At 39.1% G+C, this 18,079-nt stretch overlaps 1 protein-coding gene across 4 annotated transcripts in view; it reads right to left on the bottom strand.

Annotated features, from left to right (window-relative positions):
• CTBP2 (C-terminal binding protein 2) overlaps positions 1 to 18,079 on the bottom strand; it is a 206,240-nt gene that overhangs the window by 24,635 nt on the left and 163,526 nt on the right. For all 4 annotated transcript variants that reach the window (XM_067533416.1, XM_067533415.1, XM_067533414.1 and 1 more), the window contains 2 exons: positions 4,450 to 4,604; positions 3,032 to 3,176 (listed from right to left, as the gene is read on the bottom strand). In XM_067533416.1, the coding sequence (XP_067389517.1) occupies positions 3,032 to 3,176; positions 4,450 to 4,604 (300 nt within the window). The remainder of the gene's footprint in view (positions 1 to 3,031; positions 3,177 to 4,449; positions 4,605 to 18,079) is intronic.

An 18,079-nucleotide genomic window follows, 5' to 3' on the forward strand; every position in this document is an offset into this window, starting at 1 on the left:
ATTCTGAACCTGAGGGCAGCACGTGTATTTGTTGAGCCTTCTCAGTTCTACAACAGGACGAATACCCCTTACTTCTTTGCAATAAGGGAACACAAGTTGTGCCAGCAAGACTCAAATATTACATGAACAAGGGGAATTTCAGCACAGACATTTGAGACTTTAAATTGTAACATTTGCCCGCTGCCTCTTAATCCATTTGCAGCAGCAGCACAGGACAGAAGTAAACTGCATGTATAGCATTTTAAAAAACCCTCACGAAGGATAACACCGTGAAACATGTCCCCATGTTGCTTCCACTCAGTGTGTGCATGACTAATTTCAGAAAAGTTTCACCACTCCGTCTAGTGCGGATGTTGCTGAAGAAGACCATTGAAAAAAATGTCAAAGGTGAAATTTTAATTCATCACAGTCCAATCAGATACGGCAAGGAACTTGAGAAACAGAGTAATTCCCTGACATTAGGAGTTTAAACAACAAAGGTGAAATGCAGGGAAAAGGGCTCCATAAAAATGCCCTGTGTCTATAGATACTTCACACAAATTAGGCCACTAGGTATGTAATGGAGACTATCTTGGTTTGCAAAATCAGTGCTATCCTGTACAATTCTAATTAATACCTAACATGAATACTATGAACAGTTACTGCTAACGTATCTGAAAGGGAAGCGGGAATGAGATTTTTAGCTGTGATCATCTACTTTGGATAATATTCTTTCCTCAAAAACTTCTGGATATGGAGGTACACAATTAGCCTGTGGCATCAAGGCTGGTTGGCATGATCATTAATATTTCTACACAAGTGGATCCAGAGTGATTTCTTCTTCAGAGCATAGGACATCATGAAAACATCCATACATGACTCTGAAGTTTCAAAAGTTAACTACGTAAGATCTACAAACTGCAGAACTATCATATATCTGTTTAACCACAGATATTTATCCCTGTCACATGAGAGAAGAAACTGGCAAGGAGATATTAGCAGCTGTAGCTTTGGTTTGTAACTAATAGCAATGAATAGTAAATGGTTTGACGGTTATAGAAACACTTTTCCTTAGGGATATTTGCTCTGTTCCAATCTGTGAAAACTGCTGCACATCTGTTAGGCAAAAGTATAGAAAGTTTTGTGTTGAAGCACTGCCTCGATCCATGGGTGAATGCTGCCTTTGCTTTTATATCGGTACAGTGCATCTCTAAGGGGACATGGAAAAGTAAAGTTAATTTCTCAATAGATCTGTGAGAACATTTTTAATGTCATTTTCCTATTCTCACCAGAATGATAAAACAAAAAGCTTTCATTACTGTCAAAAAATACTGATATGAAAATCCTGTGATCAGAAAGTAAAAATAGAGTTGTTATCCACACCTAGGCAACAGAAAGGAACAAGTAGCTGGGGGGGGGAGTCTTCTAAAATATACAGCCACTAACATTATTTTACAAATGCTGGCGACTGCTATAGGGATTGCAGCCATCCAAAAGTAAAACAAAGCAGCTCCGTCACAGTGGTGCTCTCCCTATTAGCCTGTACAACCCCATTATTTATTATTATTATTAATTTAATAATAATTAAATTATTCTCATAATCATCAGGAAGAGAGAAGAGGCTGTGGAGAGGCAGCTCAAACTTTCTGCAGAACAGGGTGTTCATCTGGAATGCTGGTAAGGCAACACAGGGACTCTGTTTCAGTTCCACAATTTAAAATGAATTAACCATTTGGTGTAAATGTTGATCTTCATAGCTATTGTGGTAATTAGTCCAAGTAGGAGATAGTGGAGTATGCGCTCAGAAGACAGTATGCAATAAATGCGCCTGAATGTCTGAAATCAGAATTGAGCCACTTGTGTTCAGATGATGGATACTGTCTCTGTGTTTGGACACCTGTCATGTATCAGCTATACAGAGTTAAAGATCTCTTCTTAGTTTTTTTTAAAAATTCCCTTCTAGATAGTGGTGCCAATTAAACTTTCTGCTACATTTGTAGGTGATAATTACATCTTCCACTTCAAGCCCCATCATTTGGCCACACAATTTGCAATGTATAAAAGGGAGGATTATGCAGCAGTGATTGATGACTTTGTTCAGGCGTTTTTTTTAATGTCGAAAGCCTTTGGACAGGGATAGAACAGTAAGAGTTACAACTGTCACACTAAGAAGACACTGCTCCGCTAGCTGAAAAATACTTCACTGTGCTAGAATTTGCTTTTTAGGAATGACTATTTGAAAATATTTTACCTGATTTATCCTACTAAAAGGGTCTGATGAAGTGTCTGTTATTCTTAATCTCCTGAGAGAAAATCTTTAATACAAGCAATCTTGAGCAATACTGTCATGGTACTTCTTGATGGATTGCATTTTTTGGACCAAATTATCAAAAGGAGTCTCAACACAACCACTATAATTGCAGATGCAATTTAACTCACCCAATTATTTGTATGTGGAAATCCACAGAGTTCTGCAAGCAATCTGCATCTGCATGCAAATTGGGTAGACCCATAACTATTCAACTGGTGTGCAAATGCAACAAAATTTAAGGGCATGCATTATCAGGCATGCAAAAAAAGTGCCTGCAACTGTAAATTGTAGTTTCTGAACATCTGATTGTGCAGATACAAATTAAAAATGCAGATAAAAATTAAACATGATTGAGAAATACATACTAACAAGAATAAGAAACACTCCACAGAACTAACAAAAGCAGCCTAAAACCTACATCGATCTCAATTACTTTTTGTGTGTGTGTGCTGTGTGTGGATACACACACACAAATAACTGAGGCAAGTTTTAAAAAGCAGTTGCTAAAATTGCAATTGTCCGTATTTTGTGTATTTCATGGTCATGTTCTTTTGCATGCATAAAACTTAAAAAACATGAAACTGCACCCACCATTTTAGGAGCTGAATCAAAACGCATTTGAAAATTTGGTCTGAAATGCCACGTTGATGGAATTAAATTAAGAAAAAATGTCATTTTGTGTTGATTTAAAGAGAAACAAACGAATGACGGAGGTGCCATTGGCATGGAATTGACACATACCGAGCTCCCCGGCAGCTTTGATGTCAATGTTGTCATAGCCGCTGCCTATTCGAACAATGACCCTTAAGGCCTTGAACTTCTCTAGATCTTCTCGTGTGAGAGTGATGGTGTGGTACATCATTGCCCCAACCGCTTCATTTAATACCTGAAACAGAAAAAAGAATGTCAGAAAATTCTAGTCACTTTGGTGTGCAGAACTGGCAACAACTGAAACAGTCCCGTGATGTGTCATTAGCTAGTCAAGGGGCCTGACGCTGCAAGGTGCTGAGCTTGTGGTGCTGTACACCCTTGACTGCAGCAAGAGTTAACAGGAGTTGAGGGGACTCAGCACCACTCAGATGCCCAGCACATTCTAAGGTAAGGTCTAGTATTTGTAAGATGCTTCATCCTTAGAGGAGATGCAGCATCAAAGCTCAGTAGGCAAAAATTAATGCTGTGTTGACTTGGAGGAGATCCTAGACGCTGGAACAAGCTTAGGGAAAAGTCCAGTTATACAATAAGAAAAGTAACTGGTAAGTATTTCTATCTGCTCTTTTTGGTATTATACAAGTATTTACTAGACTGGAGGATTGCACACTTTGTTACTTCTGTAGGCTGAGCTCACACCAGAAGGTCTTTGCGTGCCTTCTTTCTTCCCCACAAGCTCCCTGTGCGCCACCCTCCATACCCCTCTATTTCAGGGACACCCTGCAACTCCCCAACCTCTCTCCCTCAGTCAGAGCTCTTTGTGTCCTCAATTCTCCCCTACCCCATACCGCGGTCACCCATTTCCCTCCCAGGCCAGGGACTTTGTGTGTGTCCTTCTTCTCCCCTCTCCGTTATTACTTTTTTCATTCAGTCTGGAAGATAAGTCATTCGGGGTGTCAACATTTTAAACTCTATTGGGAGGATGGGCCAAGCTGAGATGGGGGGGTGCTGTTAGGTTGCAAGGTATTAATGATGGCCAAAAAACAGTTCTTTGAGCCAGAGATAAATATAGACTTGGTTGAAGCTGATGTGCGTGCTAACCAGATTCCAGGGCTCACTGTATCCCTCATTTCCCTCTTCCAGTTTTCTGCAAAAGTTTTCATTTTACATCCAAATAGACAGATGCAATCGAGTGGAGTGTAGGACCTCACACTGAATGCGAGGGTTGTCTGCAAAACTTTGAAATTAGAAATGTTGACGGCAATTTTAATAAAAATTTTGATGCAAAAATAAAAACTCTACAAAAAACCATCCAAAAAAACCATGAAATGTCCATGAAAATTACATCCTGATTCTGACAGTTCTACTAAATATTAAGCCACAGTTACTTTTATCAGTACTATCACACTAAAATGCAGGACCCAAACAGGAAAATAAATATGCTGTTAAAGTGAACAATCATCATTTTTCCTTTAAAAAACTATAAATGAAGTTACAGAAGTTAAATTTACCTTCTCATGAATCTCCTGAGTTGATTGTGCATCACAAAATGCAACAGTAGCCAAGTCTTTCAAAATTGGCATCTCCACTGTACAGTCCCTACCATCTAACAAAGCCACCAAAGGACGAGGGTGCATAGGGCCATTCATTATTTGTGGACGAATACCTGAAATTAAAAGGAATGTAACTGTTAGATCAGCAGGACTTAAAACACTTCTCAGTCTATAGTTGCTCCTATTTGGGCATTATTGGAACCTGGTTTCTGTGTCAAGAGGGAAGTGGCTGCATACCATACAAGTTCACTGTGTTTGAAGCTTTAGGAAATAGTTTGGATGGAAGAGCAAGATGTTGGCAGATTCAGTACAGTATCTTTACTATCTATACAGTACATTCTCTATTAGGGAAATACATCTGTGCACCGCCAGAGGGTAAACTCTGATGTACCATGCATTTTCCAACTCTAACTAGTATGATCAGAGGGCACTTGAGTTTGATCTCACACCATTTTTATACTGGTGCCACTCCATTAACTACAATACAGTTACTCCTGATCAACACAGGTGTAAGTAAAAGCAGAATCTGGCCATAAAATTAGGTTTTGCTAGGATATCCTTATATTTCTAGTACTATATATGTCAACCAATAAGACTAATTCACCTATTTTGTTTCCTTGAGTGTGTGCAAACTAACACTGAAATCCCAGCCCTACTGAAGTCCTGACTTCGATGGGGTCAGAATTTCACTCTGTATGTTTGTATAGGCCCTTAGAACTATGGTTTTTGAGGAAAGATTCTAGCATTCCTACTAACTCAGAAGATGAACTATGGGCAACAATCATTCTATAAACAAACAGGCTTTTACCCCAAAAGGAAAAGGAAAAAGAAGGGAAGGGAAGAACCAACAAAGAGAAATAGACCAAACAGTTTGTCATGGAAATAGCACAGGAATCTCTTTTGTTGTACAAATTGTATCATTGGGGTTAAGTGGGGGACATGCCCTACACACACATCTTATTTCATGAAATCAGTAATAATATTACAAGTCACAGTAACTGTTGTTCTTCTGTCTCTGCACCACACACTGTAACCTGGTGTTTGGAGCAAGTGAGAGGAATCTGTGTGCACAGCAGGTGGGGAGATCTTCAGGACACCTTCCTGAGCATGTGCAACCAGAGCTGGAAGTGACAGCAGCCAGGAAGCAGCTCGGAGGGTTTCTGTTATTCTTACATAGATCCATTTACAAGAAGTTTTCCCACATGTTTATTTTGCACTCAAGTTGTAACTGTGTGTCTGTTAAACTGAGCTACCTTTCCTACAACTACATTTTCTCAGCCTCTTCTCCTTTTAAGCTGAGATGAACTGACAAGTGATTGTCCCAAATGGGGACCAGGACTCTTGTGTGCTACGCCTAACTCTGCCAGTGACCCACTGTTTCATTTTTGGAGCAGTCATTTAAAAGATCTCGGGCTTCAGTTTACCAGTATGTAAAATGGTGATATAATTAGGGTTGTGTGAAAATGGTTAATTTGTTTTTTTCACAGAATGTTGCAAAAATGTTTTCACAGTATAATCCCAGGCAATTTCACAGTCCAGTAAATCCCCATTCCTTCAAACACGTGTGCATATGTTTAACTTTATGCATGGGAGTAGTCTAAGTATGCATGTGCGTAAATTCCTTAAATTAATTTTGCATGATAACTTTGTAAAAGGAGGATTGGCACCTAAACATGCAAGATTTCACATTTTTATGCAAGAGAATCCCCCCACATATCCTAGAATAAAATTTCAAAAATGGAGGTTTTTGCTTGGGAATTATGAATATTATTAAAAACAATCATTCAGAAGTGGTCCCATTTTCAAGCAAAAATGGAATAGAAAGCTATGCCCTCGAACACTGAGATTTTTCAAATTTTACTGTGAGTATTTTGTAGAACTCTGGGTATCCTATTTACCTGTCTCACAGGGGCCTGAGGTTTAACATGTGTAAAGTGCTTGGAAATCATTGGATGAAATAGTAACATTTTTTTTAATGGATCAGTTTCTGGGAAACATAGTATTTTGGATCTTTAACCTGTGGCATTAAGTGTTCTGGGCTCAGATTTTCAAAGATGGCAGCTAATTCTGGGTATTTAACTTAAGCAACCTTAGTTCTTATTTTCAGAGATTCTAAATACTCATTGCTCCTGTTAATTCTTATTTGAGTTGTGGGTGCCAGCCCTTCTGAAAATGCAAGCCCAATGCGTTCTAATTTGGACCCTCAAAAATATTAGGGGCCATTTTAAAAAACGTTGGCCTTGTCTGATGCTTGTCTGATAGAGGAAGCAGGCAGAATCTTTTTTGATTTTCTTTTTACATCTAGGTTCAGAACCTCTGTTCTACCTAGTTACTCTACTATATTATTAAGGTGCTGATGGAAGTAATAAATGTCTTCAGTATATCTAGATATGATAGTCATTTCCCCGCTACATTAAGCCCCAAACATCACAATTTACTAGTTATTATAGTAATAGTTTATGAGGATTATTTGGACAAGCTCTGGGTTATTTTGTCATGGAGAAGTAAATGGAGTTATTTTAACAGCGAAAAATCAAATGACATCTTCTATTCTTTCTAAAGTGGAGGACGGTGACTAGTTAAGGAGGGTCACAGGGGAAGTCATAAATACCTAAACAAAGAGCATTATAGAACAAATGCTATAGTTTGTGATTAAAACATCAGATAAAAAAAAAGAAACAGAAAAGGGGGATTGTTTACTGAAGGGAACTAAGATCTCTCGCTTGCAGCATTGAGGTGGAATTCTGACTTTCTGGATAATGGTCAACATTGCAATCTCCTGCTGCGGAAGAGGCCAAAACTGGTGTCAATGAGATCCTGATGACATAAAAATGACAACGAGGGAAGGAAACTAGTGAGAAGAACACCACACCGATTAAAAAATGGAAAAATTAAATGTGCACTGATATCCAGATTGCCATCAGGTGCACAATATTAGTAAAATCTACATCAAATAATATGTGAAAGACAGACCAAAACACAATGAGCCAAAATCATGCCTTACGGAGCTCCACTGAAGCCAGCTGACTTACCCCCACAGAGCCATCTGCACTGCTGTGCATTGAATACAGGTTAAAACTTGCTATGTACTTGTTGGGGGGAGAAGGAGGTGGGAGAAACCCTGGGTATAGGCAAATTTAGCAGAAGTGTGTTTAATGGTTCTCAGACACTGTTTTATTGACTGGAGTTTAAAAAAAGATAAACCTAAAACAAACCGAAGTTTTAATGAAATATTTTCAAAATCTAACATGAACATTTTTCTAAATAATGATGTCTTTTTTCTATTGAGATTTCCATTTGCACTTACTGGAAGTAATACATCATGCTTGCAGTATTTTATCCAGATGGAAGTGCAACTGTGTCAGTTTGTATGGTACAGAGCTGAGATGATTTGGATAAGTAAAAGAAGCTTGCCATAAGCAAATAAATAAGATTAAAACACACGTATAAATCTCAAATGCTTACCATCCATAAGGGAAGCATTATTCTGCAGCTAGATTAATCAATTTTCCCATTTAATAAGCAACTCAACTGCAATGCTGACTAAAATGTTACTACGGTGTAACCAAGTCTTAGAGCATCACATAATGACAGCCTCATATTCTTATCGTCAAAGGAATGGGGCAGTGAAAATAGTTACATAACCACCAGGACAATGGTTTTAGATAGTCACTGGGATTTACACATGCGCTGGCCAATGTGTTTCTCAGCCAAACATAATCAGAGCTTGCTGCCTGTGCAGAATAAGAACTATTTACAAATAGTGATGTAGACAAGATGAGGTTGGGAAGTGTTTTCCCAAATAATGAAACAAGTAAAACAAAACCAATGGCTATCGGAAACTTCGACACTTAAACAGGACCCCTAAATAAGCGTTTTATCATCCTGACATTATATAAGTGACTTTGTAAGTCAAAAAAAGAGATTTTTTTTTTTTAAACGTGACATCTTGTGTCTTTGCTTGGGATTATGCATGTAATTGTGTGTGATGACATAGGCTCCTTAGATATGTTAAGCCAGTCTACAGACAAAAAATACACTTGCCAAGGATGAAAGTGAGCTGGAAATTGTGCTAAAAATTTAGAAGAATAGCTATCATTTTCTCGTACTACAATGAAGTAATTTACTTCAATTTGACAGGGAAAGAAAGTTTTGAAGCAGATCAATATGAGATGAAGTGCATAATGTACAATAATTACATTTTAATAAAAACCTTTGACAGGTTTGCAACTTAAATCACACAGTGGAATATATTTTCCTTGGCTGGTTTGTTCTTTGTATCTATCTAGTGTAGCTCTATAACTCTGTATATACATTTTACAGATCTATGATACATATATTTTATACACCAACTCAAACCAAACTGTTGGGACACAGGGAAACCAAATTTATGGATTCAAACTTCATATAATTTTTCTCCTTCTTTTAACTCATGCAACACATTTGCTCCATATGACTGCTTCATTAAGAATCTGATAAGCAAAAAATCAGAAAGTAATTAAAAAATTCCCCCACTTCCCATCCTAAATTCTGATTTAAATCACAAGCCTTAAACCTTTAATTCTGCAGCATGTTTCTCTGGGAACACGGGGAAGGGAAATGCAGCATATAAAATAATATAAAGCACAGAGCTAATCTACCAAGAGTTATTAAACACATAAAACAAGAAGTCATCACCACTGTAAAAAATGCACAGATCTGTCTCGATTCCTGGGCATTCAGCTACAAATAAGAGGGAGCTATGAACAGAGGGGGAGTATGGAATGGGGAGGAAATGGAATGTCTCTTTTTCTAGTGAGATCAGCACTCTTTATCAGCAAGGAAATATTATATATAGAGAGAGATATTAAAAAGCTTTCCACTCATTTGAAGTTTTCTGATTTGAAGATAAACCATAATAAAGCTTGCAGAGTTGACCCGAGTATTGTTCATTATATATATTTTTGGGCATTCTCTGCTATCCATGGACTTCTTCCAGCATTTCAGTGGACAGCTTTTTAAGGAAGGGAGGAGAAAGGGAAAAAAAACCTTTCCCTGTAACACTGAGAACTCAAACTCCACCCCGATTCACAAGCAGCACAGCTTGTTGCACCCAGCTCAGTGTATAAAGTGCTTTTGTTTCATTTTTAATACACAAAGCCTGCTTGTCTTCTTTTGCAGCTCCTCCCCTTTGCCACCCACTTGTATCCGATTCCAGTGGCACCCCTGCCAAGAGAATTAGGGAGTGCTCCGTGCTCAATGGCAGCCTTTGTGTGACCGCAAGTCGGCTGGTACTATCTCACAGAAACAAAAGCAGAAGCCATTTGCCTAATACTTATTAATCTCAGTTGCCTACGCCACGCAGCTTAAAAAAAAAAAAAAGCTTTAAGCATGTTCGCTTGCAGTATATAAAAGTGTATCAAGAAGCAAGCCCGACAATCTATTGAATTACTCATTCACAACAAAGTAGCTACAGTTTTACAGTCAACTACACACTTTATTAAACAAACAGAAAAGAAACAGGAAATTTCCCCTTGCCTGGAAAATGTTGCCTCCACATTCTTCTTCTTATTAAAAACCGCACATGGTAGCGGAGGAGAGAGGGAGGAGAAGAGGGGAAAAAAATGCCCACACAGGATAAAATACTACCACTTTTCAGTGCGTTGACGCTCCTCTTGTCTACGAAGGGGTATCTTCAAACAAGCAATCCCACAGCCCACAGCTGCAACATCTCAAGACAAATGTCTCTTTGAACACGGAGGGAAAGAAAAGGCTTTTGTCCTGAGCTACAGAATAATAGTCTGAAATTGCTAGAGGAGTTACAGTCACCTCTGTGCAGCTCCCAACTCTTTAGAGCACTCCCTCCAGACTTTGCTGAAGCTTTTAACTAATCATAGTTCTTTCCCAGCCCTTGAATAAAATCATGTGAGTGCCAGCCAAAAAATCGTATGCTGTGCACACTAAAGGGCTTGTATATGTCAGGGTTTTTTTCCCCCTCTCATTGACTTGCACATACGTCTCTTTTCTTGGTTGTCTCAAATGGATTTAATCTGTGCCATGCTGCGGTTTTCATTACTTAAAGAAGTCAAACATGCTTCTCTATATACAATATATGGAACAAGGCTCCATATTCAAACTGATAGCTTGCAACAACAACAACAATGCAAGGGATCAATTGCAATAGGGTTCAATGATCTGATTTAGATAAGCACCCAAAATTAAGGGGCCAAATTTATTCTTGGTGTGTAAGTCAATGGGCTCACACCAGAGATGAATTTAGTTCTTTAACATAACCATTTACATCTGCAAAACTGGGCTAGCAATCTCGCAAAATGAGATCCCTGATAATTCCTACTTTAGTTGGGCCAGAAATCTCTGAGAACAGCCTTCGCTGTAATAATTTGGCTCATCTGCTTCTGGATGGAATTAGGAAGTGCAGAAGGTGTGGAACAATGAAAAAAAAATGGAAAAGAGAAAATGTTATCCATCCATTCCTCATTCCCATACCCTAATCATAAGACCGGTCTTCCTTGACATCCCAGGCCATCTGAACAGGTCACCATAACCGCTGTAACTTGTCTAATTAACCGATATATATGCCCATGAACTCCTGCTCAGTTTTCCCTCCCAGTTTTCAGATATTCTAACCATGCTTATAGGCCAATCCTACAATCCCTTTCTCATCAAGTAGCCCGTACTCAGCCATGTATCTCCATTTAGTTCCCAGTGTGAGACTGGCAAGGAGTGGGATGTAGCACTTATGGCCATGCATCAAGAACAGCAAGAACTTCATTTATGTCCCAGTTTTGAAAGCAATTGACACTTTCGGTTATAAATCAACATTTAGCCATTGTTCTCTTTGCTACTGTTATTGTTTATTTTATTTCTGGGCTGAGAATTCTTGCTTCTCTTGTTTTTGTTATTATTGCTGACTAGGAATAGAAAAAATAACTGCCCCAAACCTCAAACCAAATCACTCCACTGAGATCTGGTAAATCTAGATTCATTTCCTGGATCTGGTATGGACTTTTAACATGACTGTGTAAGTCACATTAGCCTCTCTGCACCCCAGTTCCACATCTATAGCACAAGGACAATAATACATATCTATCTATTGTATACATGTGGTCCCCATTACCGTAGCATCTAAGCACCTCAAAATCTTCACTGTATTTAACCTCACAACACCCATATGAGGTATTATCCCCACTGTACAAGTGAGAAACTGAGGCACAGGAAGAACAAAAGCAACAGAGGAAATCTGTGGCACAGCTGTAAATTGAATCAAAGTCCAAGGCTTGTGTTCTAACCACCAGACCATCCTGTCTCTTCAGTTCTATATAGCTATGAGCCTCAATGCAGTCCAGTGTTGAGAGGATAAATGCATTAGTATGTGCAAAGCCTTTGGGACTTTTTGGATGGAAGTTGTCTATTTAAATGGAAAGTTAAAAAAAGTACCAAAATTCCCACCAGACGCCATGGAGTAGTGGCTCAGGCCAGACCCCCATAGTCTTTAATGGGGATTTGTATTGCACAAGAACAGCACAATCAAATCCAACACATTTACAAAAAATGAGACTGGAGTTTTGTCACCAAACCGATTTAAAAATATAAAATATTTAAAAAATGCATAAAAAGAAAAAAAGCCTGGCTTTTAGAGGCATAAACTGTTCTGTGGTGCACAGGGGTCCTGTGATAAGAACACAGTACACTGCAACAAGCATATAAGTTACACTTTAGATATGCAGTTTAACAGCAAGCATTGCTATGAAGCATGCTTTGCTTTCTTTCTGGAGAACTATTAAAGTCAATGGTCTTTCTATGGTCAATGGGAATCTTTCTATTGAGTCTTTCTATTGAGTCTTTCTATTGATTTTAATGGAAGTTGGAATGTGCCCTTAAGACCCAGTTAGGCAAAGTACTTAAGCACCTGCTTAATTTTAAGCACCTGAGAAGTCCTCATCTACTTCAAAGAGATTACTGGTGCTTAAAGCTTAGCAGGTGCTTAAGTTCTTTGCTGTGGTGAGGTGTTCAACTCAATACTGGATGCCTAAAAAGGGTGTTGAAATGATTAGTCAATGTTTGTAAAGCCCTTTTAAAACAAAAGGTACTATGCTAAGTATTCACAGTTGTTATTAACAAGTAGATAATTGACAAACAAGACTTCGACATAAATAAATATGAGAGTATTTAGAACGGCCTGGGAATCGTAGCCTAAATTATATCATTAGTCTGTAATATTAACTATTGCATTTCTATCGGCTGCAGTGTTAACTGCTTTACAAATCAAGCTAAACCTGTTTTGTGTTACTATCTACCTATATTCAAAGATCATGGATTCCAAGGCCAGAAGGCACCACTGTGATCACCAAATCTGACCTGTATAATACAGGCCACAGAACTCCCCCAAAATCATTCGTGGTTTGAACCTAAAGTATATCTTTTAGAAAAACATCACTGGATTTAAAAATTTAATTTATGTAATTTTTTTATTTAATTGAATTAATAGATTTAAAAACTGAAAATGTATTATATATAATACCGAATTGTGTGGTATAAAGGTTTTACCAACTCATTAGTGGCAAAGTGGTGAGTTATGTGGGTCACACCCAACAAATGCTGACAAACATTTATGACCACTCCATGATGTGTTGTGCACACACCACACAACTTGCAAAACTGAATCCTGCAAGAGTTAACCACCGCGAGTGTCAAAACTTCCACCCCTGAACTCATTCCTTTAACATCCCTTTCGTTCAGTAAGTTCTTCATGCATACAATTCACACACTCGCATATAAATGTACATAAAAGAACACTCAGAAAATGAAATCAAAGCCAGAAAAATTAATCAAACTATTTCTCTTACAGGCTGGGAAGGAAGAAAGAAAGTTGTTGTTATTTCTACTTTTAAATACTTGGGAGGCACGCAATACAGTAATGATGGAGTCCATACATGTACCTAGTGCATTAAAGAAATGACCTAAAACAACTTTTACATATAATACTGGCATAGTTTTTAAAGTCCAAAATCTCTGGGACTTTTGGGGCCAAAAGCAAGTGCTGGGTGTACCCACTGGAGAAAGACTGCAGAAATCTCCTCTTTCCACTGGGATAAAAGAGCCAGGATCTAACCCTGAGCCCACAAGATACTGGCCCGTAAACTAGTTACCAGTGCAAGACTGAATATTGCCCATCTTAGGCTTAAGTCCATCTGTAATCAGAGCCTCTGGAAACCTTGGCAGCTCTTCAGGGCATCGGAAGACAGACAGTCCCTTCCCTCAACTGAGCTCCCCTGAAGTGCTACAGTTGTAGAGTCTGGCTGACCTCCAGGATCTCTGGACTGCCTAGCTTCAGCTCTCTTGTCTGTCACTCCACTGCGGATTACTCTGCAGCATCCCTTATGTCAATACAGCTAGAAACCATGCACAGTAGTAAGAGCTAGGGGAGTCAGCCAAGTAACCCAGGCACCATGGGGAGCTTCTACATTCCCAAGGTCACGGAGAGGAAGAGGCAGCCCTTGACCCCCTTGAGCTCCTTCAAGTTTTCTGTTTCAACCTGGCTTCTACCTGAGGAAGACGTGTGTGCGTCAGCAGCGAGGCATATCTGCTTGGCACTTCCAAAGTGAGGTGTGTAAAAAAGGGTGTCAAAGCCCCAGTCTGGCTCAGCTGAAGCAGGCTTGCTTGTAGAAAAAGAAAACACTACAGAACTACTTACTGTAGTAGTCGTCCCTCTCCAGCAGAGCCAAGGAACTCAGTGCAGCTTCCCCCACTCCAGAAAACCTTTTCCTGGAGAATTCCTAAGCTTCACAGCAGAGGGGAGTCTCCAGACCTCTGCAGGAGAGAAGCAGCAAAGGTTCCTCTCTCTTAAGGAACCCAAGTGCCGGAGCTATAGAAAACTGTTTGCAACTGATGCTGGGAATGTTCTGGGGAAACCACTAGGGCCTCAGTGCTGTAGAAAACCTTATGCACCCAGCACAGAAAGGTGGTTTTTTGCTGTCGTTTTTGAAACACCAACCTTAATTTTAAACTTTAATTCCATAACCAGAAAGTTACTGTGACTAAGAAATAAGCATTACAAATATGGAAATGGCCAGCTGTGGTTTTTGATGCTGATGTTTCAATATCCTTACAGCTTGTACACTGTAGAGAGACATGATATAGCCAGGCACACACCTTCCTTTCCTCCCCACACCCACATCAGAACACAGAGATATACATAACCCACTACTGCCACCATCCAACAGTATGTTGTTCCCTAAGGGACTTGAAATCAAACTTCAACCTTCATGAAAATCTGCAGAATTTCTCCTGTTTTAAAGTATCTCTCAACAGAACAAAATCTCACCGCAGAGCATGTTGGATACTGTTTCAATTATTATAGCCTGGCATGACCCACGAAGTATGCAAAATGTAATGTAATACAGGTTTCCATTTATACAACACCTTCCATCACAAGATCTTTGTGCTTCACCATGATTTCCTGGATGCCATCAGGACCATTCAATATGTAGGCACGTAGCCTCATGCGACCAAGGTATTATATGCCTGGTCCAACTCCCAAAGAGTATTTCCACTGGCCTCAATGTAAGTTGGACAAGGTCTTCGATTGGTGGATGGAATAAAATGGCTCCGACAACCTATTTATTTTTGTTTGACAAGTTTAGTTCCAAGTTACTTTGCCTTTGGATATGTACCAGGCATTTTGAAGTTTGGGTAATCATAGCTGCATGCAGCTAGCAGGAGGAATGATAGACAAGAACACAAATCAGTTGGGGGAGTCTGTTAACTGGCAAGGGGAGCTGAGATACACAGCAGGAGCTTAAGAACCATCAGAGAAAGCTGAAAGAAACTGCTCAACAGCTCAATATGGTCAACATATTAAGAAGCAGCGAAGGAAGGAGCGAAGGCCAATGGAACTTAATTATGTGTCCACGGGAAGCACTGGGAGCTGTCAGGGGATACAAGACAGATGTCCAAACAGATGGGAGAGTCTGTAAGGAAAGCTAATGGATGCCACCAGGAAAGCTAAAACAAGTGTCTGGAAGAAGAAAGGCTCAATCAAGAGAGAGACAGGAGAGCTCAGGTAAATAAATAAATAAAATTAGTGAAACCATTGGTAAGGCTTTTTTTGTTGTTGTTTTTGTTGTTCTAGTAAGAACATCTCACAGACCCCCAAACTTTCCCAACATCAGGTGGGGTTTGAGCTCTCGGACTACCATTAAAGACATCATGATGAAAGCAAAAAAAACTCCACTCAGCTCCCTGAAAATGTGTCCCACTGTGTCCGAAGTAGAATTATGGAATTTGTTCTTAGTAGTTGTGGATGTCTTTCAAAATTTGTGTGTAAGAAAAGCTCTTCAAGAATTATCCCATCCATGAGCCTAACAAAATGAATTCTATATAGTATTCCCACTTGGCCCTTTACATATTTTCTTTATATTTAGTTTGCAGATATTTGTCTTTGTGACCCACACACACAACCACATTTGATTACAGAAGAGCAACAGCAATCACGTCAGTTGTCCTTTGTGTCTATTGCATCTCTTTCTATCCTCTCCCATTGCAACCATTTATTTGTTCACATTTATTAAAATGGAAAAAGTAGATTAAAAAGAAGACAAAAAAGTCTGTGCAGGATGCAAACTTTAAAAAAAATACAAAGTCAAATGCATACAACTAGAAAAAACTATGATATTTTATAATGTGTTTATGTCAAAATGTAAAGCTGACCCCATAAAAATCTGAAAGTTTCCTTTTGCATTTGGCAAGTGTGTTTTCTGAAGAAACGTGTTTAAGCATCCCCACCCTCACGGAATGTATCTGAGAATGTCTTGGTGTTGGTAGAAGTACAGAATGCTGACAGAACAGCACAAAGCAGTCAGGCAAAGCCCACGGAAAGAAATGCATTGATATTAGCCATCTGGACACAAGACCGGCCTAACTTGAAATCATCCCATGGGATTCAAGGGCTTCAAAGATATTTTGACTACATGTACGAATGTAGACTAATGAACAGACTGCCAAGGGATGTGGCAGAAGCCTCATTACTTGGGACAGTTGAAATGACACTGGACGAAAAAAAACTGGACAGAAAGCAAACTGGACGGCCTTGTTCTTGGTTATGGTGGATCTGGATACAAAAGGTCCAGCTGCTACAAAAGCAGCACTCTTGCTGTGCACCCATATTCTGATCAGAAGCGTTTTAGTCCCTCATGCCCCACACAGCACAGGTAAAATGCACCTGTGGGGTACATAATTTCCATCATTTGGCCAGGGAATGGAAACAACATACTTGTGAACCACACCCCTCATCCTGACAACCCCTCCAGAACTCCTGCTGTGGCAGTTTTGTGGACTAACAAGGACTTCATAGCCAGAAATAGGGTAATAGTAACAGACTTCCAACCCTTAATCCTCTTCTGCTTGCAGATTTTCTATTAAACAAGTAGGAACAAAAGCCTGCCAGAATTTGGCCCTTTCTCTACTTCCATATATTACATCCACAGTCCATATTTGTACATGAACAATACCCAATAAACTGATCTGCAAAAAACATACACTATAGTTTTCAGAGAGAATCATATGGTGAGAGAAGGGAGGAAAGAAATGGGACTGGACCAAATGAAGACTCCATAACCAAACACTCCCAGTCTTTGGGAAAGTCCTTATGTGGATCTGACTTTCCAGATAAGGTCTCTCTCGCGCTCTCTGTGTATAATTATAAGTGCTGCCTATATTTTTAATGTAAATATATATAGCAAACGTTACCCACTCAATATAGCTCAATCGTTCTGCCCATTTTAGAAAAGGAGACTGGTTGAAACGATACCATTGTACGTACAGGGGGAAACAAATCCGTACATTAATTTAAAAATTTGCCAGGATACTGATTTTCCAGCCTACAAACCACACCTTAGCTTATATTCCATAAACTGACAATTTGATAGTTCAGATGATGCAGGTTCCTCACAAAAGAAAGAACTATCAATCAGCAAAGCATCTGGATTCAGCTTTTGGAAAATGAAAGCGGTTTAACCTGATTCACTGTCCCTGTGCCATATATATGATTTAAAGTTGTATTTGCACTTCAATAATAGTGAAATAAAATAGATACTTAGTGGAAAATAAAGAAAATGTCAGATTTTAGCATGTATGTGGGAGTTAAATTATGGTAACACTAACCATTTAGGGTCAGAGCTTCTGATTATGCTAAACAGAAAATGCTGTAAATATTTCCAAATAAAATGTACAGACGTTTTTCTATGCACAATGCACTATTCTCTATTTTCTTGCTGCCATAACTAAGAAGCATGCCTGAGATCTTACATCAGCTAGAAAGCAGGACTACTGGGATTACATTTAGAAAAGTTTTCGTGATGGGCATATACAAAAGCAGGAAAGGATGCTGGTCGCCATTTCGTATTGATTTACAGTTTTCATAACTAATTTGATGTTGCCAAAGCTCTGCAAAAGGGATTCATATCCCTGCCAAGATTAATGAAAGAAGACTATTTTGGTTTTTGGTGATGGGTTTTTTTGTTTTGTTTTTTTAATAATTCCTGTCCACCACTTCTACTTGCTGTTCTTTGTCTGTGTTCACTGATAGCAC

Source organism: Emydura macquarii, unplaced genomic scaffold (genome assembly GCF_026122565.2).
Source record: "Emydura macquarii macquarii isolate MOO-44397 ecotype Brisbane River unplaced genomic scaffold, CSIRO-AGI_Emac_v2 contig_3343, whole genome shotgun sequence".
Classification (NCBI taxonomy): Eukaryota; Metazoa; Chordata; order Testudines; family Chelidae; genus Emydura; species Emydura macquarii.